The following is a 23,259-nucleotide window of genomic DNA, read 5'->3' as shown; positions in this document are numbered from 1 at the left end:
AATTTAAAGAAATATATAAATAATTGTAACATACTTTATGAATACAGTCATAACAATATTTTGGCCAGCACATTTTCAACATCTAGTGGGAGGTTTAGTGTCCAGTGGTACCTCGACTTGTGAGTTTTTTAAGATATTATCCGTCCCTCGGCTGATATTTTGTCTTGAGTTGCGAGCAAACATTTTTATTTACATGCGTGAGCTATGGTGGCAGCGAACTTACAACAAGCAGCAGTGCGGCAGGTAGCGAACAATTCTTTAAAGTGAGGCTAAGTGCTTGCTTGAAGTTGAAGTTTACTTTAAAAATAAACCTCAAACAAAGAGAATTACACATTGTGTATTTAACCAGACCATTAAGTACGATAGCTTATTGCTGACACGCAATGCAAATCGGCGTAGACAAGCTAACGAAACTTGCATTGATGTTGTGGTAATGATAAACCTTGTTTGTTTTTTAACAAAGGCAGTAGCAACACATGCAGACAGAGCATACAACAATACTCACAGGCATGTGTTCTCTATCATCTGCGAAAATATTATTGCTGCTTAGATGCGACCGTCTTCCTCTGTATATTTTCATCAAATCTACATTTACTATGTCTGTATGTATAATAATGCCGCTGGTGGCCAAAGTGCACACACCAAAATGAGCAGCACAATGCCCAATGAATTATGATCCACAAACTGTTTAATTATTTACATTCTATTTAATGACATTTTAACTGTATGTTTTGATAAAGTACAATACTGTAGAGTGCTACATTACAAAAATGTATGTTAGTGTTTTCTTGGGGAAATTTGAATGAATTAATTGGATTTCCATTCATTTCAATGGGGAAAGATGATTTGAGTGTTTTGAGTTACGGGCGTGGTCATGGAATTGAACCTGCAAGTCAAGGCACCACGAAACATACATTTTGCCAGAATCTTGACACAGCTGGGATGACATCTGTTTCGGGACACAGGTCGACCTGCAATTTGCTGTTTTACAGAATGTATTTTTCCCAATGAAAATAATGGAATGGAAATATATTACCACATATCATAAATCCTTTACTTACTGTACAGACAACATTACAGTACATGTACAGTTACATTTGTAACAGTCAGGTTTAATAAGATGCTGTTCATAGTAAAACATAACTACAATTAATTGTTTACGCAAGCTTACCAACGAACTTTCCTGATGAGTAATGGGCAGTGGCCATCGATGTCAATGTGTTGATTTTACTCTAAATGAAAAGCTTCAATATCATGTCAAAGGGTAGTGATGAGTAAAAAAAATAAAAATAAATAAATTGATTTTCCGTTGTGCACGGTGAACGACTGGTTACCACATCTGCCTCATAGTTCTGGGGACCGGGGTTCAAATCCCGGCCCCGCCTGTGTGGAGTTTGCATGTTCTCCCCGTGCCTGGGTGGGTTTTCTCCAGGTACTCCGGTTTCCTCCCACTTCCCAAAAACATGCGTGGTAGGGTGATTGAAGACTCTAAATTGCCCGTAGGTGTGAATGGTTGTTTGTTTCTATGTGCCCTGCAATTGGCTGGCGACCGGTTCAGGGTGTACCCCGCCTCCCGCCCGAAGATAGCTGGGAAAGGCTCCAGCAGCCCGCGACCCTAGTGAGGAGAAGCAGTAAAAGAAAATGGATGGATGGATGGATGGATTTACCGTTGCTATGGTGATTATGAATGACTTACTTTAGCTGTGAACCAGCCAGGACTCCTGTCATGTTGTGTTAATGGTAGCCTCCATGCCAATGTTACTTTTAAGAGTTGTACATACTTTGCTCCAGGCTAATGATCAGAAATGTTGGTGTTAGACATGCATTCACTGACTTCAGTTTTGTTGGCTGAAAAGCAAATATCATTCCACAACAGTAAGGGAGCTGAAAATATTCCTGATTGTTACTTTCAGTTTAATTTCATGAGCTCTAATTGTAATCAATGTTGATTGAGAGACAGAAATTGTAAGTAAATCTACACAAGATCTCAATACTAGTACAGACGGTTATTTCCTCTACTGCTAGGGACATCATATAACAAGTGTCTTTATAAGCTCAGCTACCAGTGTGGTTACTTAGGTGAATCTACAGCTTTGGGCTTCAGATGATAATTACCACTGATGAAATGCGAGTGCCGTAAGCAAGGTTACATCAGACATGTCCAACGGCTTTTCAGGGGCTGTACTCAAAGAGACACACGAGATCTAGACTTGTTAGCCGCAGTTACTATATGGCAATGGTGTTAAAGTAATGACAACATACGTATGTGCTTGAATATGAACCAGTTGTAGGAGAGAGAGAGAGAAAAAAAAACATTTTCCCTAATTGGGCACATGAATGAGAGAACATTCCCCACATTGTTAATAAGCTCTCATATAGTCTGTTGATTCAACCAAAACGGGAAATTCTTTAGGCCAATTTTATATCAATGATATATTGGTGTTTGAAATTAAGAAATGTATTGCTGTGTAATGTTATTACTTGAAACTAGAAATGGGCATATGACTACATTTCCTTGATGAGGTGAGAGAATGGGGGAAATAAGCAATGAATATTAATCGATGAATGTTATTTTAATGGCTTGGGAAAATCTCCCTGGCTGTTCTGGATATGTTTTTTGATGCCAATATTGTCTTAACGAGAATAATGTTGCCCTTATGTAGTGTCAGAGCTGTGGTCAACGTGGCTGTAGCATCGTCAACTTCCTGTAGTTGACGATATTCCTTTTTAGAAAGCAAAATAGCATCATGCGTTCCTGCAATGCAAGTAGTAATACTACTACTGCTACAACTACAACTACTACTACTACTAATATATATATATGTATATATATATCCATCCATCCATCCATTTTCTGAGCCGCTTCTCCTCACTTGGGTCGCGGGCGTGCTAGAGCCTATCCCAGCTGTGATCGGGCAGGAGGCGGGGTACACCCTGAACTGGTTGCCAGCCAATCGCAGGGCACATAGGAACAAACAACCATTCGCACTCACAGTCATGCCTACGGGCAATTTAGAGTCTCCAATTAATGCATGTTTTTGGGATGTGGGAGGAAACCGGAGTGCCCGGAGAAAACCCACGCAGGCACGGAGAGAACATGCAAACTCCACACAGGCAGGGCCGTGGATTGAACCTGGGTCCTCAGAACTGTGAGGCTGATGCTCTAACCAGTTGGCCACCGTGCCGCCTGTATATATATATATCTATATATATAGATATATATATATCTATATATATATATATATATATATATATATATATATATATATAGATAGATAGATAGATAGATAGATAGATAGATAGATAGATAGATAGATAGATAGATAGATAGATAGATAGATAGATAGATAGATAGATAGATAGATAGACTGTGTATATATATATATACACACACACACACAGTCTGTAGGACTGTAGCTTTGTAGGTTTTAGGTCTAAAAGGGCAAATGATATCAATTATGGATGGGCAGAATAATCGATTCATCGGTTGCGAGGAATTCAGCCAATTGTGTGGAATTGATTGTTAATTAATCAATTCTTGAGGCAATTAAGGCAAAATGGAGTGCACTATTTGGGTGCAACCAGCAGAGATGCTGGTGACTCGTTACTGGTTCAACACTTAACATCGAAACAGGATTTTATAACATTGTGGGATCTCATTAATAAATATTTTAAAATAACAATACATTTTTTGGTAGCTCGGTAGGTGTTTGTTCGAAAACACAACAAGGATAAATCTAACCTAAAAGGCATAGGGTGAAGCACCAGCTTATTATACCTACGCCTGTCTTTTTCTTCTTCTTTAAAAAAAAACAAAAACAAAAACATACATCAGCAAGAAAACATTCAGGTCCCCAACACAAACAAGTTGCAACATCTTTATGGAGCAAAATGAAATTAATAAAAACAAAAAACAGAAAACAAAAAACAAACACGATGGACAAATTTATCACAAGAGTCACGCTAATACAACTAAAAGTTCCAATATTTTCACACTTGCTTTTGTTTATGTCTGATCCATTTATTTTCTAGTACTTTAGTAATTGATCATTCATTTTACCCATCAAGTCAATTTCTTCAAAATGCCCTCCCCTAATGTCAATACGTCCACAGACCTGCTGAGCATATATGATTAGACTTAAAAATGTAAACAGTGAAGAACAGTAATTACTATACATACATTACTATACATAATGTTTACACAAATAAGTGTAAACATTACAACATGATAATAAATACTGTAGATATGACTATAACATACACCCTAGAAAGTTTTACTGTTTTAATGTAAATAGAATTATCCATTACATATTGATATTCATGATGGTCCTTATTAATTGCTGTAAATTAAAATTGTACAATACAAATTGATATGACAGTATGTTGACATTAACTGAACACACTTTAAAACAATTTTTTTGAAAACATTCATATTTTCATATGACTGCAAATAATAAATGTTTTTAAATTTGAATGAATCTTGCCGTAACATATATCATTTATTCTGTGATCATATTGTTCTGAAACTAATGAATCCAGCCATTCCGTTGCCCATTTTGCCCGGAGAGTGATTTTTAAGCTGATGTGGTCATAGTCATTATTGTTATCGTCGGTATCCTGGTATGGACAGCCCTTTAGGATCAATGTGCTTGATAGTGTGCTGACGTGCAGTCATTAATCAGCATGGTGGTCAGACTGTGAAATTTATGGACAGTAGGCGTGCAAATACTAGCAATGAAAAAATCTCTTTTCCAAATGAGGGGTTAAATGGCACGCTGCTATCTAAAGATTGGAATTAGTGCCTCATGGAGCTATCTGTTGAGTTTAAGTAGTCTTAACTTAATATGTGGCATGAATGAGATACTGATTATAGCGTTTCACACTGTATCAGAATGTTTGGCCCCACCCTTTCTTAGAATAGCTCCAGTAAATTTGAATAGGAGCTTGTTTTTAACCATAGATGTAATTAGTGTCTGTCGGCAATATTTGCACGCCTGTCAAGAGTGGCCCGTGTGTGTGGAATAAAAGCAAAAGCTCTTGTAATTATGTTTACATCCAGAGATGAATATCCAAGGATTGTAATGATCAGTAATTATAAATACTTCTCAGCACGTCTGCCGCCTCAGTGGGGGCTATTGTGTGCTGTGAAGTCCAGAGTTTGTGAAGCTTAATAATGACATTGTGCGCCACTAAATGTGGCCTTTTTTTTTTTTTCCCCCCAGTTTTTTTTTTTTTTTTTGCACAGCCGAGTCTGCTTTGGCTTCCAGTGCATAATCATGCTCCAGTCTGACTTTAAAGAGCTCATTACAGTTAGTTTTCTAAAGAAGCACTTATTAAACACAGTTACCTAATAAGCATCTTGGGTGGTGCAAATTGGTAAAAATGGTAATGACTCTGATTAGGCCACGTTTCAATTATGACAGCTTTCCCTCCCCCATCTCCCTCAATGCTCCCTTCCCCCAAGCCAAAAACAGAGGAAGGAAAGTCCAGCTCTTTATGCTCTCTCTCTCTCTCTCTCTCTCTCTCTCCCTCCCTTACGCACACACACACATGCGCCATACACGCACGCACACACACACACACACACACGCACACACAGAAAAAGGAAAAGAAAACGGCTCTGCCACCTCGGTGCTTCCTTTCAGCCGCACTGTAATGAATAGAGAATTGTCCAAGCGGCGGTCCAATTTACACACTGGGAAATTGGATGGACAGAGTGGAGGCCCACTCTTGTTTGCTTAAAAAACGGTCCTGGCTACCAGATTAATAGTTCCCAAAAAGGTCAACATTTCTGTTTCATCGATGCTGATCACTGAACCTGAAATTAAACACCGTAGCGTCGCATATCACCGTGTCATCACAGTGTCAAATGCGTGTTTTGACCCACCGGTTCGTGTTTTGGTATGAAATACCTTCACCTTTTTTTTTTGCAATAAAGGTGGTTAAGTTTTAGTTCTGAGATGAGGCAAAATGCATTTAAGTCAGTATATGCAGTGTTGGATTTCACACATTCTTGAAAACATTTAATTTTAAAACTCAAAATTGTCAAGCAGGATGGGCTAACAAAGCCTGTATTTGATGCGGGCTGATCAGTGGAATGTGATCTTCAACCCTGTGTAATAATTCCACAAGTTGAATCTAATTATAGCTCCTCGCATAAAACAAAGGAACCTGTGGCTGTTGAATTTGAGAGAACCAATGACATAAAAATGGAAGCGTCTGCACGTCATGTGTGCATAGTTATACTGTATTTTAAGTACAAATACTGTATATATTTGCTATCCATAGACTTCTAGGAAAGAGAAGTCATCGCATTGTCTTTAAAATAGTAGACTTGATGAATAACAGGAAATTAGTTAATTAAGTCATTTCACCCATCGCACCCAGACATTAAATCTACCTTCATTTCATTCAATCTAAAATCTAATCTTCCTCCACAAATCAAAATCCTTTGTGTTGTGCTTATGTCCTACACGGAAAGTGTTAGCAGCGTGATGGCTTCAGGTAATCATCATGGATGGTTCATTATGTGAAAAACTGGATGCTCATGGAGGACAAGTACACTTTGCAAGTAGCACTTCTTTGATTGCCTTAAGTGGCACATTGTTCAGAGGCCATTAACAATAACAGAGGAAACGCACTCAATAAGCCCCCGTGCAATTTTGCTATTGACGAAATGTTGCTTGAGTGTTAATGAACGATTTTGACCAAGTCCGTTGCTGATACTCTCGGTTCACCGAGTGCCGCATGCCACGGGCCAGATTCCACCTCATCTGTGGGAGAATATTTGAACATATCAGAAATAATGCAATAATTGCTTTGACGTGTTCTAGTGTTGCCAGGAGTTAACGCTGTGACAACCTGTGTTGAGATAAACACTCAAAACCTATCAAGACAGCGGAGAGCATAATATTCACACCAATGCAGATGCATGTGCTTGGTTCCATTGAGACAGACATTTACTTTGAGTGGATGATGGCAGAAATGTTCAAAACTGGAGGGTTTTGTAATCAACAATACTTATAGATGAAATTACTTGTTTCTGCTATTTGAAAATAATTGTAATTTGAGATAGAAGAATGTAATAGAACGTTTTTGTTATATTTCCAACAGACTTTGACTTTAGGTGCGTGAACATGTCTTATTTTAAGACCAAAGTCAAATATAACAAGCCATTACCAGAAAGAAATTGTGGAAGAATATTACATTTTGTGGCAAGGTATATCATTTTCAGTAGCGGTGCAACAATTAATTGACAAATAATCGATTAGGAAATTAATCAACAACAATTTTGGTAATAGATTAACCATTCAGGGACTTTGTTTAACTTGTGACCTTGTTTAGAGGTCCAACAGTTACTCGATTATCAAATTAATTGACAACTTTTTTGATGATCAATGATCCCATTGTTTAATTTAAAATTGTCCAAATCCTCAGATTGCAGCCTCTCTACTGTAAATATTCTCTCAATGGATGGATGGATTATCTTTGTCTTGAATTTAAATAAGACATCTGCTTTTACTTTGAAAACTGATACAATTTTTGCCTATTCTCTGACATGTTACGGGACAAACCATTAACTGAACCATAATCAATTCATGGATAATATAATTAGTCAGTTTAATTCATAACCCCCCCCCCCCAAAAAAAAAATCTTTATTTTCAGCCATGGTATGAATAACCGGTAATTGACATGTAGTGGAACCTGAAGCAACTTCAGAAGTTTATATCAAACTAGTATCCCTTCGCAAGTTTTCAAAAAAAAAAAGGTTGGCGAGTACATCATTCCCTCTTATCACTCATTCTAAATAAGAAACAATAATCAGTTAGTAAACAGTAATCAGGAAAAAATATTTTGCAATAAATTTTAATGCAAAATTAATTTGTATCTGATTTTTCGATTAATCGATGGAATAATTGATTATAACAGCCCTAATTTACAGCATAGCATGTTAATCCTATTTTTTTGTTCATTTGTGAGATTTCTCAATTAATGAATTTGAATGTTTATAGAAGTGTCCTGTACTGATTTTATTTAATTATATTGTGTTTATAAAAATAACTATCATCAATGATTTTTATTCCATTTTCTGCATATGGTAATTTTTTTAACCTCATATTTTCTGCAAAAATCGACACACATACACAGCTCGTTTTTTGTTTTTTTTTATCAATTGTGTTATCTCACTCATCCAAACTACATTATTTTTCATGAGAGCTATTTACATCACCCACATTTGTTTCTATATTCTTTTGTATTATATATATATTTATATATATATAAATTTGAATATTTGTCCTCCTCAGTAGCTTGTGCTTATATTTGTCTGCCAGGTTTTTTTTTTTTGTTTTGTTTGTTTTTTTGCCTTGGGCTTTCCCTCCCTTCATCATTAGCTTGGATGGTTGACAAGCATGTAAGGCATAGCATGGATCTCTTTGACTAAAACCTTGTAAATTAACACAATTAGTGCAGCGTAATCCTGCTAATTAGCTCCTGGTGTGGTGGGTGGGCCAATGATGGAGATGGAGTCAGACGGGGAAGGGAATCATCCGTTATTCTTTCCAGACAATAACTGCGCTTGTCATGCCCCTCGAGCCGCAGCTGCCTGGTGCTTCTTAAATCGCGTGAAAGGACGAGCTGCAAATACTGCAATACTGGAATCCAGCACTGCAATACCTGCTGGGCCAAGGCGCAATAATTGCATTTGGAAATAAAACATGTGCTTGGATGCGTCCTCCACATGATATGTGAGCCTGTTTTGAGCAGCTGTCTATTAAACATTCTTTGAGGGTGTAAATCATCAGATAATCCCCCCCCCCCCCGACAATATAAAAAATTACCACATGCATGAAAACATTTATTTGCGCATTGACGTCGGGGTTTAACTTGATCCTTGATGTCATTCACATCTCAAGGCTGAATAGGCCGAGAGACGCTCGCAGTCAAGCATGTGTTACCCCCCACCACCCCCACCCCCTCTCGTTCGGGATGGGAAGCAGTGGGCAGACTTGATGTGGATGTAATTCCTGCTGGGCTGAGGGGTTTGTGTGATGAAAGCAACGGAGCGCTGCCAAGGAAGATTGCTTTGCTGCGCTCCTCCAAGCAGATTTGAAACTGTCTCAGAATGCTTCAGATGAGAGTTGGATTATGGACTGACCCACGTTGTCCGTCTGTGTCATTCTGCTCCGTGTTGGGTGGATTACAGCACAGCGCTGTGTTTCACATCCTCATCAATGCATGTTACGTGACTGCTGTGTTGTTTGTTGGCCGCATGGGACACGTGTGAATGCCGCGCTGCCAGTATTTAACCCTTTAGTGGGCAAAGAACCGTATTTGTAACTTAAATTGGGCAGTGAAACCCCATGATTTCTTAGAGCAAATTGTAATCGAAAACAATTATAACATTGAAAAACTTATGATTACAGTTGCTGTTCAATGAAAAACTCTCAATTTGTTTCTGTTTATCAAAAAATAATAATAAAAAAGAAAGCATAACTCTCTAAGACAAAACAACAAGAACAAGAAATAATTGAAAAACATGAATTTACAAATTTTATATTTCAATAGATGCCCTCTAATGTGTTAAAACATGTTGCGCGAACGCACTGGCTCGAGCATACAGTAGTTGGATATGTTGAACATTTTTGAACAGTAGTGTAAAATTTAAAACTACACCATTCTTTTCATAGCTGATCACTTATCATAGTGAATGCTTATTTTGACATCTGTTTCCCTTATGCATGACACCCAGGTCTAAAGATGCAGTGGACCCCAGAGCACACACAATGGGCAGAACAACACTTTGACATCTCATCCACTACCCGCTCTCCAGCGCACAAGGTAGAGGCCTACCGGGGACACTTACAGCGAACGTACCAGTATGCGTGGGCAAACGATGATATCTCCGCACTGACTGCCTCCAACCTGCTTAAGAAGTACGCAGAGAAGTACTCTGGGATCCTCGAAGGCCCGAATGAAAGAGCTCTTCTCTGTTCCTACTCTGACGGCACCACTGGACTCTTGAATGGACGGAAGTCGGAGAATGAGCCCTGGCAGGAGGGGATTTACCCGATGAACTGTGCTCCAGATGTTATATCTGTGAGCAAAGCTGGAATGACAGCTGCCCTACCCCCTACAGATGCGTCAGCTAGCATAGGCAGCTCCCCGGGGGTGGCGAGCAGCTTGTCTGAGCCGAGCTATTCCAGCAGTAACTGCGGGAGCCACACGGCCACGACTCTCCACTCGAGCCTTTCCTCTCAGGAATACAGCGCCGGCTACAACGGCCCCTACCTGCATTCTAGCTACAGTGGCCAGACAACCCCGGCCCTCCCTTCTCCACATCCCTCTCCTTTGCACAGCGCCGGGCTCTTACAGCCCCCGCCGCCGCCTCCTCCCCCCACCTTAGTACCGAGCTACAATGGCGCGTCTCCAAACCTTCCCAACTACAATTATCCGCCAACAGGGTATCCCTCTCAAACGGCTGTCGGCCCCGGTTATAGCCCCGGGGGAGTGCCCCCTCCTTCTGCTTATCTGCCATCCGGCATCGCGGCGCCCACGCCGATTCCTTCCTCCACTCTGCCTGGCTACACCTACCAGTCCCACAATCATACGCCGATTGCCCCGGCACCTCTAAATGGCAGCACATCCAACTCATTAAAAAGAAAGGCTTTCTACATGAGTGGACATGGAGAAGTGGACTCTAGCTATGGTGACTTCAACTACAACCAACAGCGCTCTTCTCAGAGTCCCATGTATAGACTAGCGGACAGCAGTGTCTCAGACTCCAACCGGGGCAATGGCTTTGACAGAAATGCTGAGGCCTCCTCTTTGGCATTCAAGACAACCAAACAGACAATATCTTCTGATCAGCAAAGAAAATTCAGTATACACTCTAGCAGGGCTCTGACTCCTCCATCCTTCGGATCGTCTAAAAGCTCTGTGGATGATCTCCGAGCTGGCGAGCCCTACAGCAAGTTTGGATCCCCAATATTGAGCGAACAAAGCGAAGAGCACAGACAACACCTGCCTCACTCACTATCGGGGCCCGATGTCGGTACGCCTACCTCGTCCATCCTTGCTGCAGAGGAACAACTGAAGAACAGCGATCCCAACCTGGTGGACATGGTGACGGCAGAAATCCTTCAGCAGTGCCCTCAGGTTGATTGGAGTGACATCGCCGGACTCGAAATGGCCAAAGCGGCCATTAAGGAGGAGATACTATGGCCCATTTTAAGGCCAGATATGTTCAATGGACTTCACGCATTACCTCGTAACCTTCTTTTATTTGGACCTCAGGGAACGGGCAGAACGCTGATGGCTCGCTGCATGGCCAGCCAGCTGGGGGCCGCCTTCTTGCGACTTAGCAGCTCCACACTGGTGACCAAGTGGTTGGTGGAGGGTGACAAAGTCATTCAGGCTTCTTTCCTGGTGGCTCGGTGTCGCCAACCGGCAGTGGTGTTCATCAGCGAAGTGGACCTCCTCCTGTCGGCCCAGCTCAGCGAGGACAGCCCAGTGAGTCGACTGAAAGCTGAACTCCTCATGCAGCTCGATAGTATTTTGTCCTCCGCTGAGGACCACGTTCTTGTGGTCTGCTCCACCAGTAAACCCGAAGAGATTCCGGAGTCCCTAAGGAGGTACTTTACCAAGCGATTGCTCATCCCCTTACCCGACGGGACGGCACGACACCAGATAATCAGCCAAGTGCTCTCACAGCCCAACTACTGTCTTAGTGACAAAGAGATGTCATTACTGGTTCAGAGGACAGAAGGTTTTTCAGGACTGGACGTGGTTCAGCTTTGTCAAGAGGCCGTGGTGGGCACTCTCCACGGCGTTCCTGGTTCCGACCTGTCGAGTATCCACCCAAGACAAATGAGACCAGTCTCTTTTCAAGACTTCGACAATGTGTTTTGTAAATTCCAGCCTAGCATATCACAAAAAGAACTTGACACATACACTGAATGGAATAAAATGTTTGGTTGCAGTCAAGGAAATCAATGAGATGCTTCTACCGTGATTTCGTAAGAGTTTTGGGTGGTTATCATGCACTGGGCTGGAAGAATCACTAACATGAACACACTTGATATGGTCGAGGGTTTGGCATTGAGTGCTTTAGATGTAAAATGAGCAACCCGTAATTTGATAAATTGGTACATGGCTGGAGTTACTTGTTCACTAAAAGACTTGTAAAGGATACCCACTCCCCACTTCTTGTTTTTGTATATACATACATATATATGACGATACTATACTGCTGATTTTGAGATTTAGTTGCTATCAAGTGCCTGAGGTGGTGCTGTTTAAATTTTCTTTTTTTGCCTCACAATCTTCATTGGTGACATGTGCTAATAGTGCAATTAAAAAAACAAAAAAAACAACAACAAAAAAAGCTTTAAAATGAGACAAAAAACCTGCTTTCTCTTTTCCATTAGAACAGCTGTGTCTGTTGTGTGCTCTTTGTGAACAGTTATTTTGAGCTAAATTAAATTTTATGGGCATAATTTCAGCTTCATCTTCTGGCATATTTTGTACTGTATGTATAAATGATTTAATTACGGGGGAAAAAAACAAAAACATTTACGTACTCATACTTTGCATACTCACTTTGGTCCAGTAAGAGTCGAGCAAGTTGGTATTTTTTCGCTCCTCCAATGTAGATACAACATAGAGTCAATATTATTTTACAATGTGGTTTCACTTTAACCAATAAATTACTATGTAATCGTTGTTAGTTAGTAATTCAGTGTTTGACCTACATGTAAAATGAGACCATCCAATGTTCTTTATTTTGAAAACTCAGGAAAGTGATTAAGGTAGAGTCATCAAATACAGTTAAGCCCAATATTATTCACACCTTTTGCACTTCCTCTTCCTTCTTAAGTGTGAAATGATCCCAGACCGGTCACTTGTTTCTATACGGAGTGGTGCGTGCAAGTGCAGTAACGTTTGTTCGTGTGGGAAAAGCATTACTGCCGGGCTTCGAGGCAGAGATTTGGCTTTGACTTAGTTGAGTTATTCGAGTTATTCGATTAATCGTTTCAGCGCTGGACTAAAATGATGATCTCTGAAAATGATGCGAGAACATTGAAAAAGACGATGTTAAGCGATATTGAGTTATTATATATTATAATTCACGGAAACATCTAGTAGATTAGAATGCTGTCGAAGTGTAGGTTATAGTAGAAGTCACAGAATTCTTTAGAATTGTGCATAAGATTGCATTTCCTCAAAAGTGTGTTGATCAGATCACAGGTATGGTTCATTTATAAACTGTAAAATAATTAACTCTAACCCAGATTCTTCATCTTTCACAAATTTTTTGTGTAATTTCCAGCTAAAAGATACCCACTCAACAGTTTAACACCACATTTTGCAAGGGTACGAATCATTTTGGGCTTAATTGTACATTTCCAACACTACACACCACAAGAAGACATCTGAAATTGTATCAAACAACCATATACGGCTGTAATACCTCAGCAAGTGAGAAATGAGATGGTTTCTACAATGAATGTATATATTTAATTTTGATTTATTTCCGAGACAAATGGTAATCTGCTTTGTGGTGTTTCCTTGAAATGGAACATTGTATTATGATTAGAGATTTGCCTTTGAAGAGAATGGTACTGTTATTTATCTTGAATTGTTGCCTCCGGCTGATTCTGTAGTTATTTTCAAGGCGCTATCACACAGAAAATCATACACAGTGATTCTGGTCTTTGAGTTCCCCCGTTTGGAGGCTCAGCTGTACATCTCGCAATGAGAGCCGTGTAGAATTTGAAAAAGGTGCAGACAAACATCTTGGGGTTGAGCGAGAAAAACTGCCCGGAGCCATTTCATTCCATCCTGCTGCTGTTTTATCATTAATGAAACCGAAGGATTATGTATCACCTAAGTTGCTTTTCTACCTCAGTTTGTTAGTTATCTCTGAAAGACAAATATGTGACAGCAGCTGTTTTAAAAGAATGCCAGTATTATTATTATTTTTTAAACTTGATTTTATTTTATTATTTTTATTTTATTAAATGCAAAATACAGTGAATATAAAAAGTCTGCACACCCCTGTTGAAATGCCATTTTTTTGTGATATAAGAAATTTAGACCAGGATGAATCATTTCAAAACTTTTTGGACCATTAATGTGCCCTATAACTTGTAAAAGTCAACAAATTTATTTGAATCTTTCAAGTGGGAAGGAAAAACAAACTCGGATCATGTGGTTGCACAACTGTGCACACCCTCTTATAACTTTGGATGTGGCTGTTTTTAGAATTCACCAATCACATTCAAATTCATGTAAAATGGGAGTCAGCGCATAACTGCCACCATTTAAAGTGCTTTTGATTAACCCCAAATCAATTTCAGATGTTCTAGTAGGCTTTTCCCAATTTAAAAAAAAAACATATTTTTTCACTCTCCCTAAAAGATTGTTTTCTTTGAATTGTGTGTGCAGGTTTTATGCCTTTATGAAGAATGGAGGAAACATTTTGCAATGATTTATCATGGTCTCATATTTCATATCACACAAAAAAACTAGCATTTGACCATAGGTGTGAAGACTTTTTATATCCACTCTATATGTGCTTTACAATTTGATAACACATGATTCTCTAAAAGGGGAATACCACTGATGGTGTTTGCTCTAATATATCATCACTTATCACAACGATATCACACAATGTAGATCTATTTCCACATTTAACAGCTTAGTTACTTTGAAAGAAACAAAAAAGCAGAATGTTTATGGAAGACACGCTGTGACACTGTCTCAGTCTATAATTGTAACATCCATGAGTTGAGTGGCACTCCTTTGACTTGAGGGCGAGTGGCAAGATGTGACAAAGTGTTATTTTTAGACATTTATTTATACCTGTTTGTTGTTATTAAGCGGTACATAATCCAAACAACGTTTTTGGCGATAAAAGAAAGAGCACGTCTGACAAGTGAGTTTGGCACATTTGAATGTATGATGTCCTCTGGCCTGAAACAACACAAAGTACTCACACAGTGATTGGGAAAAAAAATAAAAAATAAAAAAATGGCACTGAAGTAGATAGCACTGTTGTTCTGTTGCACTAAACTTGGTTTCAAAGAGGTCCTGTTGTGTTTTTTTCTTACTATTGACAATTAGCAGATGATTATCATTATATAGCTCCACTCACGTCGCGTCATTATGCACTAATGAGATTCAATCCAAGAATTTAGTTTGATGGAGACTGTCGGAAAAAGATTTCGAGTATGTTGTGTACAATTGCATTCAATCCTAGAGAGGTTTTTACAGGACTTGTATTGGATTTCATTGTATGTGTGGCTACATAACAACATAAGAAGCTACAAAGCTTGTGATGCCTTGTGATGTAGTTTTACTGTGCATTCTGTTCTTAAAATACATTTTCATGAACTAAACACAATAATCCAGATGCCATTTCATTTTTTATGCCCTGTGAGATCAATTTGGGAGTCATGGGCATTGCTCATTATTATTGTATTTTTTTTTTTTTTTTTTTTTTTTTTTGATTCACCTAAGTAGAATGTATATTAGTATGTGTGTGTTTCACTGCTGTTATTTCTTCATGATTGATATTTTAACAGGAATCCACAATCTTTCCAAAGCTGATTGGGTGTTCATTTGCGTAATGTCGAAATGTGTGTACATTTTCATAAACAGACTAACAATCATGAATAGAAAATGTGTCTGACAACTACTACTGCGACATAGTGTAGTAACTGCTAAGGATTGTTAGGGCTGCATTGAAAAGAAAAAAACGTTTGAAAAGCTAAAACAGGACTTTTAACAAAGTGGTAAAATTGCAAGAAGTCACAATATTACATTTGCTGTTGTGTGACATGTTGAATTTGAAAACATCTTAAGCAGTCGTCATTTTAACACAGGCATACTGCATGTTCACACTTGTAATATTTTGACTTTTTCTTCATTATTCTCATAGTATGTATTTTTTTGTCTTTTCAATGCGACTTTAATCCTACTTTATAGAAAACAAGTAATTGGGGGTTACCCACTAGTTTAAAAAAACAAAAAAAAAAAACAAAGAAAAAGTACAATGTTATGAATATTTGCACTTTTCTTGATTGAGGCCAAAGTAAAACAGCTTTCTTTTGACTATGTTAGAGCTCAAAACAGCTGTGGTACATGTAGATATTTTGAAATTGACACTTATTATATTTACACTCTCATCTGGCATTGTTTAGTATTGTGTCATGGTATGAGAAATAGTTTAACAGGCTTTACTCTTTTTTTGTTTTTATTATTGAACAAACACAGTCCAATCTTGTTCAAAGCATGCTTTACCAATCTGTATTCTTGGCTGGCAATTGTAATATATTATTGCAAGCTTTAATTTGACAAGACGGTGACAAGAAGCCCTAAGTGCCATTAGAAAGCACAGAATTCATGTGTTTAAGCGATAAAGAGGTTCAAGAACATACAGAGTGATGTACGCTTAAAAAGAGAACATGTAAATCGCGATGATCTCAAAAAAGGGTTTTTGGAAAAGGCAAATCATTCCTAAGTATGGCACAAGGCTAAGGAGTCGCATAAGTGTGGGTTTAATTGTTATCACATCTCAAATGAGGACAGTCACATCAGTCACATATTTATTCAAACGGGGTGTGTGTGTTTCACCTGCTGTCAATGTTAGAATTATAATTTGTCATTCATTATTAAGGGTGACGCGCCGAGAAGGGCCCGTGGTCACCGACGATACTTGAGCAGAATCTTTGATAAGCACATCAATCCTCACGGTGATACATTTTCTTTTTGTTTGTTTGTGTTTTTCGCTCACTTCATACTTTTGCTTCCATCCGTTACGGTATGTAGTTTGAGCTGGTAATCTTTCTTTATATGCATTTCTACCTCATAATCACTGCATAATGTAGATGTAGTTTGTATGTCTTTTTTTTATTATTATTATTGTCAGTCATTTGTGGAATAAAAAAGATGGAAAGTCAGCAACACAAAAAAACAAATAAAAAATGTGCCCTTGAAACTGAACAGTCTACCTCGTAAAGACTGTCTTTATTTACACTGGCTACTGCAAATCACACAGGGGGGGAAAGTTGGTGGGGTAAAGAAAGTATAATTGGATTCATTCCCCACTAAAAAGTGTTATGGACTGCAAGATGTGAATTCCCCCCACCCGAGAAAATCCAATCCAATGTGAACTATTGTCATGTCAGTGTATATGGATGTGCCAATTTCCAAGTGTACAGGGTGGGGACACATTTGGACTTATCCATGTACAGACAATGAACTTGCACATAGCTGTACCTATTGTACATTTGCTTATAGCCTACAGCATACAGTACATAAAAAGCACCACATACATGTTTATACGTGTGTATGTATTGCCATAGTACAGTGACTTTAAATGTATTTTAATTTTATTGAGGCTTTTGAAATACTAAATAAAAATGTCTCATTTTTTCCTGAACATCTGATGTTTTTTTTTTTTTTTTTTTAAATATAATTAAAATATTAAGGAGTCAACTTTGCATTGCATTTGCATCCGGAGGCATTTTTTGTAATACACCAGACCGGTGCATTGCTTATGACCAGAAATAAGTTATACGGTGGGGCCTTGACATAAGAGTGAGCTGACTTTTTTGCGTGGACTTGCATGCAAAAATAGAAAGTTAAATAAATAGTATAGATATTCGCTGCGTTATAACCCTTCAAGGAATTGATGTTCGAAAGCAATACTCACAGGCATATAGTTTTTATCGTCTGCTTGAAACAACTAACATCACTACAGCATATTATTGATTACTGAGTCACTACCAGGAGTTGTGAAAGTCCTCTTAATTTGTCTTCATGACAGCATTATACTGCATTACTTTGGTTTATTGCATAGAAAATCATGGAGTACGATTTTCATCATTAAAACACATTACAATTTGTTGGGGTTTTTTTTTGGGGGGGGGGGGTTGTAATGGATTAATGACATTTCCATTCATTTCAATCGTAAAAGATGATTTGAGGTACAATTGTTTTGAGTTTTAAGCATGGAATGAATTAAACTCTCATCTCAAAGCACCACTGTCCTTGTTATTGTATGATCAAATAACCCACATGATGTAACTTTATAAATCTAAAAAAAAATCTAATGTGATATATGTACAGCTTGCTCATTATTGTTAGTCTTATTATTACCAAATAAAGTATGGCTATGGAATAAATGCAGCTAATGTAGAAGACTAATTGCAATTTTATACTTTAACCACCATAACCACATCGCCCATAAATGTTGTTTAAAGCCACTTAATAGATTTCCCAATTATGGTTTTATGACTTTATCCTTTCAATGAAAAACACAGTGTCAGTATGGCCTGAAAGAGGCGAGTCAATAATGATATTTCAGTCTAAGACATAAAAATGTTGTGGCTCTTTAAATGTTATGTCATGTTAATTAAGACATAATAATGAGTTGAGGTTCTGTTCTTTTTGTGTGTTAACTGATCTAATGCACAATGCTACAGGGTGGCATTTACACTGAACAAAGAGGGAAGTATCTGGGTAAATATTTTATGCAAGCAACCCTAAAAATCACCTTCCTTGAAAGGGAGCCAGCTCATATGAGAAATGTATTATAATCTTGCAAAAACAAAAGAGAGTGTAAATAGTTTGTTTCAATATCGATAACGTATAGCTTTTCTTTGCCATTTCCCCCCCAACACAGCATCTCTAAAATCTTTTGGAGGGTATGGGGCAGGACTTTTTCTTTTTGGGGGAGATTTTATATATGGGAGGTGCCCCCTCCTCCCGTCCAAAAAATTCAAAAATAAATCTCATTCATGTTATGTAGTGCTTACGTTTTTCTCGACAAAATCCTTATACTGTATGTGACTTGATTGTTCTTGAGATTTAAAAAAAAAAATACAAAAATTACTTACTGTACAATAATAAAAACAAAAACCATGACAATATTGAAATCATTGTTGTCTCATGAAAAGCTCCCCTAATAATATGTTTGTAACATTTTTAACCAAAAAGAAAAAAATGTACGTTTGTACTTTCCGATAAAAGTTTGAAATACAGTGGAAACTGTGGGGTTCTAAAAAAAGGGTTCAGCCCACATGTTCAGTAAAAATGTTAGACTGACCTCATGCATGGCATTTTACTCAGTGATCATAAATGATACACCCCACAAGTTTGTTTTAGCATTTTTATTTTTGTGACCCCACCACAGAAAGGTATCAGAAAAGTGTGATGATGACCATCAAACCGAAACTGAATTTGTTACGACGTAGGAAAGTGGTCCACGCCTTTCTTTCCTGGCTGCTCAGTACAATATGGCTACCTGGACAATAAGTCAATCTCGATTGTAATAGGAAAAAAAATTAAGACACTCATCCTTGGACTTCTGCATCTGTTAAAGTTAAGGGTAAGTACACAATTTATTGCTTTTTAATATAGTTTTATTATGCAATGGTTAGATAGTTTTTATTCTTGTATGACAGTTAAAGATTGTTAAAAGGTTGATTTAAGCATTGCCTTTGTAGTGGTTGTTTCACGTTTTATGGTGAACATTGTATATTTAAACACCAAAATGTTCAACCAAGCCATAAAAATGAATTGAATGAAAGTCCGCTAGCCTAATGCTAACATGTAATGGATACGCCATAGACAGGCTAAGGGAATTTATCGTAGAGGTTACAGTAACTATAAACCCTTAACCAACTGCTACTTAATGCACATAGAGTATGAATGCATGCAAAATGAACATATGATCTAACTCACAGGCATATTCTCTCTGCTCGGTAGGGTTTGACTATTTTCTGGAGATCATTTTTTGGACTGGCGTGTTAAGTCGTTTGGGGGCCCAAGGCAAACCCAGTCATTGGGATCTTCACATTAATGTATGCGAATATTTTTAATGTTAATGTTTGTCATCAACTATAAATTGTGAATTTCAGAAGATTATCTTTATTCCTGGTCTGGATTAAGTCCTTAAAATTCTTGTTGAGGATTATTATCTAAAACGTGAATCATCTCAATGCTTTTACTGTAATTCATAGGAACGCTAATCAACATTTGATATAGTTAATCATTTCCACCACTTTAATACTCACATCTTCCTGATGTCACTCGTGCCACTCTCTACTGCATTCTCCTGACAATGACAGCTGTGCTGCTACTAGTGGCAAGTGCGTCTGACTCTTGGTGGTGTCGCTGTCAGTTACGCACATTTGGTGGCACTGTGAAAAAGGTTCAAATCTTTGGTAGTTCCGCGCGGTCAGAAGATAGAATAGTCCGTTGCATGAGAAGGGAGGGGGGAGCACTGGAAATAATACACGTAGATTCAGACTAAAACAATAATAATTGCTTTAAGTAGCCGAAAACATTTGAGGGCCCAGGCAATTGGCTGGTTTGGGGCCTCCTCTGGCTCTTCTTCTTACTCTTAATTACGCTGCATCTCTTCCAGTAGACCTCAGCACTGCCCGGTATTGGTACTACACTGAAGGTGTGCAACTCTAAATTACTGTAAAAACCCATAAAAACAATCCACAATATAGTTGGGGCACAAATTAGTGCTGTTTCTTTTCCACTGATTTCCTTTCCCATCCGACAATGAGTCAAATTCATGCTGGTATCGGCGATATCGTTGTGATACCGATACTTTATGCAAATACATCAAATGTGTCCGGTAAATCTAAAGAGTTGAAATAGCTCCACACATGACTCCGTGTACGCTCTGCCATTGTCTGCTGAGTGATTGACTTACTGAGCAGAGTGACTTTCCGCTTACGAATTATGTACTTACTCAGGCGGTAGAAAAAGTAGTTCCCTCCAACTGCATATCAGTTCGACAAGATCTTACTTTGAGTTCCCGTTCATGAATGAAGTTTTTAAAAGTATCAATATTTACATTTGAAAATCGATTTAGAGCATAAAGATCTGGTATCAAAAGTATCACTCTTTCAATATCGATCCGCACATTACTAGCACAAATGACGAATTGCGCTGTAGTGGGGGTTCGCTGTATTTCACTTTCATTATTTCCTGCGACGGAAAATGATTTGGAACAAACCAGACCACCAGCATCATGGAACAGAGATACTAACAAATACTGTTGAATTTTGATGGCGAGGCTTGTGTTATTGGTAATATGTTTTCAGAATGACATCTTGACAAAAAAAACAAAACTTGGCTGAATATGGGAATTCAACAGTCCTTCATTGACTCCAATTGTTTTTATCGACCACATCCCGCATATCTGCGCATCCAGACCGTACACATGCTTCTCTTGAAAGGCTAGCAGCGAACGTGCCCTTTAAACGAGAGCTACTGGACTTGAAAAGGGAATCATGAGCGATAAGAGAAAAGTAAAGTTGAGTCAAACAAATTACACTCGAGTTATTAGTGGCTATTTTGTAAATATCAAAGATCCGCACGGCACAGCGGTCTATGCTTCATTTGCATTCTGATGAAACTGGAGTGGATGCGCGTGAACTCGGAGGTTATCTGGCGAGCTGCAGCGCCGAGCAGCCAAATCAGACAGCTTCGCAAACCGCATGGCTCAAGAGGATGAGCCACAGACCTCTCTCAAATCACTTCCTTCGTAACAATTAAAATATGCAAAGTGATAATTTTCCTTAAGTAGCCTTAAATGTGCAATCTATTTAAATGCGAGGGGGAAATTGTCCAAAGCTCGCAGCTCGTGTGTGAATGACGGGGTGGCGGGGGCATAAATTATGCAAATAGCAGAAAGGACTTTTAAAGCCTAATTTTTCCCCATAATAAGCATACTGTTTCATTTAATGTTTTTCTTCTTATTAAAAGTGACAGTTCTTTTGCTCCGTCTGATGGCTATATCTGACACAAGCCGCGCGAGTAACTGCTCCGCTAAATGCTAAAGCATTTTCGCCGCTTTTAGATGATGGTTACATTCACGAAGTAATTATGCGCCGGAGAGTCCAGAAATAAGGTTTAATTACACAGTAATCTCTTCTGATGGACACTAGGAAGTGCCAGCGCTGCCAGCCTGCAATCCATCAATGACAAACCTCTGGCCACTTTTAATTTCTCCTCATTTGCATCATAACCTCGGCACCAAGTTGCACAAATGCTGTTAAATGTTAATAGGACCTGTCTCTCCACTCAGAATGGAGGCTTAAGCCATTCCCATTCTGCCTCTCTCTCTCTCTCTCTCTCTCTCTATCGCCTCCGTTCACTCCCCCGCTCTCACCCTTCTTGCCTCACACACACTATCTCTCAAGTCCATATCTCCCTCCCTTCTCACATTCTCATGAGTCTTCACATAAATTGGCCCTCTTCAGAAGAAAAAGCTGCGCACGGGAGACGGCGCATGGTCACTGCTGTGCTAATTGGGAGCAACATGTAAAGTTTTATCTCTCGAGTGCTAACAAACCGTACAGACAAGCGGAATTCCGTGTGTGTGTGTGTGTACGATTGCGGAAAAACACAGGCTCGTTGACAGCACGCGCAAGGGTTGGGGGAAGCCGACGAGACTGGATCAAATGATGTTTTGGACAAATTGAGACTTGTTATTGAGGCCATCGACACATCGCTGTGCCTCTTCAGGTATTTAAAAGGTTGATTAGATCCGAGAAATCTCATTATCTGCTTGTCTCCTTCATATATTCTAAGTGTGACCCTGTAATATACATGACTGACTCGTCCTAATGCACTGTTCAGCCTGTTCTCAGGAGAATTTAGTAGGAAATCGTGCGAGAATGTTAAGCGCTGCGCATTTTCATCATAGCAACACCCAAAACAACAATTACAAGTCCTGTTATAACACAACACAGATTTTGCACGAAAAATGCATTATTTTACATTATTTAGCTAAGGTTTAACCCTCCTCTTCAAGTTTCCTTTTGTTGCATTTTTATGTTTCATGACTTTACCTAATTTGATGGTGCCTTGTGATACGTGTGACCCAACTTACGCATTTTTAGAGATACGAGCAGTCGTTGGGCCGATTATTTTTGCTTTGACTTGCTAGCAATACAAGCGCTGTATTGTGGCAACCTCAATTTAACTCACTTCACAATAAGCAGCATTTTGGCAGAAGTGAATAATTCTTCAAAAAAGAGGATTCAAGCTGTTTAATGCCACCCAGAGTGGAAGGTTACTCTCAAACTAAACATCAAAGAAAAAGAATTACATGTTGTGTATTCAAAACAACCACTCAGCTTTGCCTTTTGCTAGCCTAATGCTAACACACAATGCATACCATTACAGCCTCTCCCAAAACACAACACAAATGTAATAAGGAAAAT

At 38.7% G+C, this 23,259-nt stretch overlaps 1 protein-coding gene across 2 annotated transcripts in view; it reads left to right on the top strand.

Annotated features, from left to right (window-relative positions):
- fign (fidgetin) overlaps nt 1-17,447 on the top strand; it is a 78,441-nt gene extending 60,994 nt beyond the window's left edge. For both annotated transcript variants that reach the window (XM_061793144.1, XM_061793143.1), the window contains exon 4: nt 9,753-17,447. In XM_061793144.1, the coding sequence (XP_061649128.1) occupies nt 9,753-11,998 (2,246 nt within the window). In that variant the 3' untranslated portion in view covers nt 11,999-17,447. The remainder of the gene's footprint in view (nt 1-9,752) is intronic.
- The last annotated feature ends 5,812 nt before the right edge of the window (nt 17,448-23,259 follow it).

The sequence above is a fragment of the Phyllopteryx taeniolatus genome, chromosome 12 (assembly GCF_024500385.1).
Source record: "Phyllopteryx taeniolatus isolate TA_2022b chromosome 12, UOR_Ptae_1.2, whole genome shotgun sequence".
NCBI lineage: Eukaryota > Metazoa > Chordata > Actinopteri > Syngnathiformes > Syngnathidae > Phyllopteryx > Phyllopteryx taeniolatus.
The sequence above is the reverse complement of the archived record's forward strand: the minus strand, read 5'-3'. Positions and strand labels throughout refer to the sequence as shown.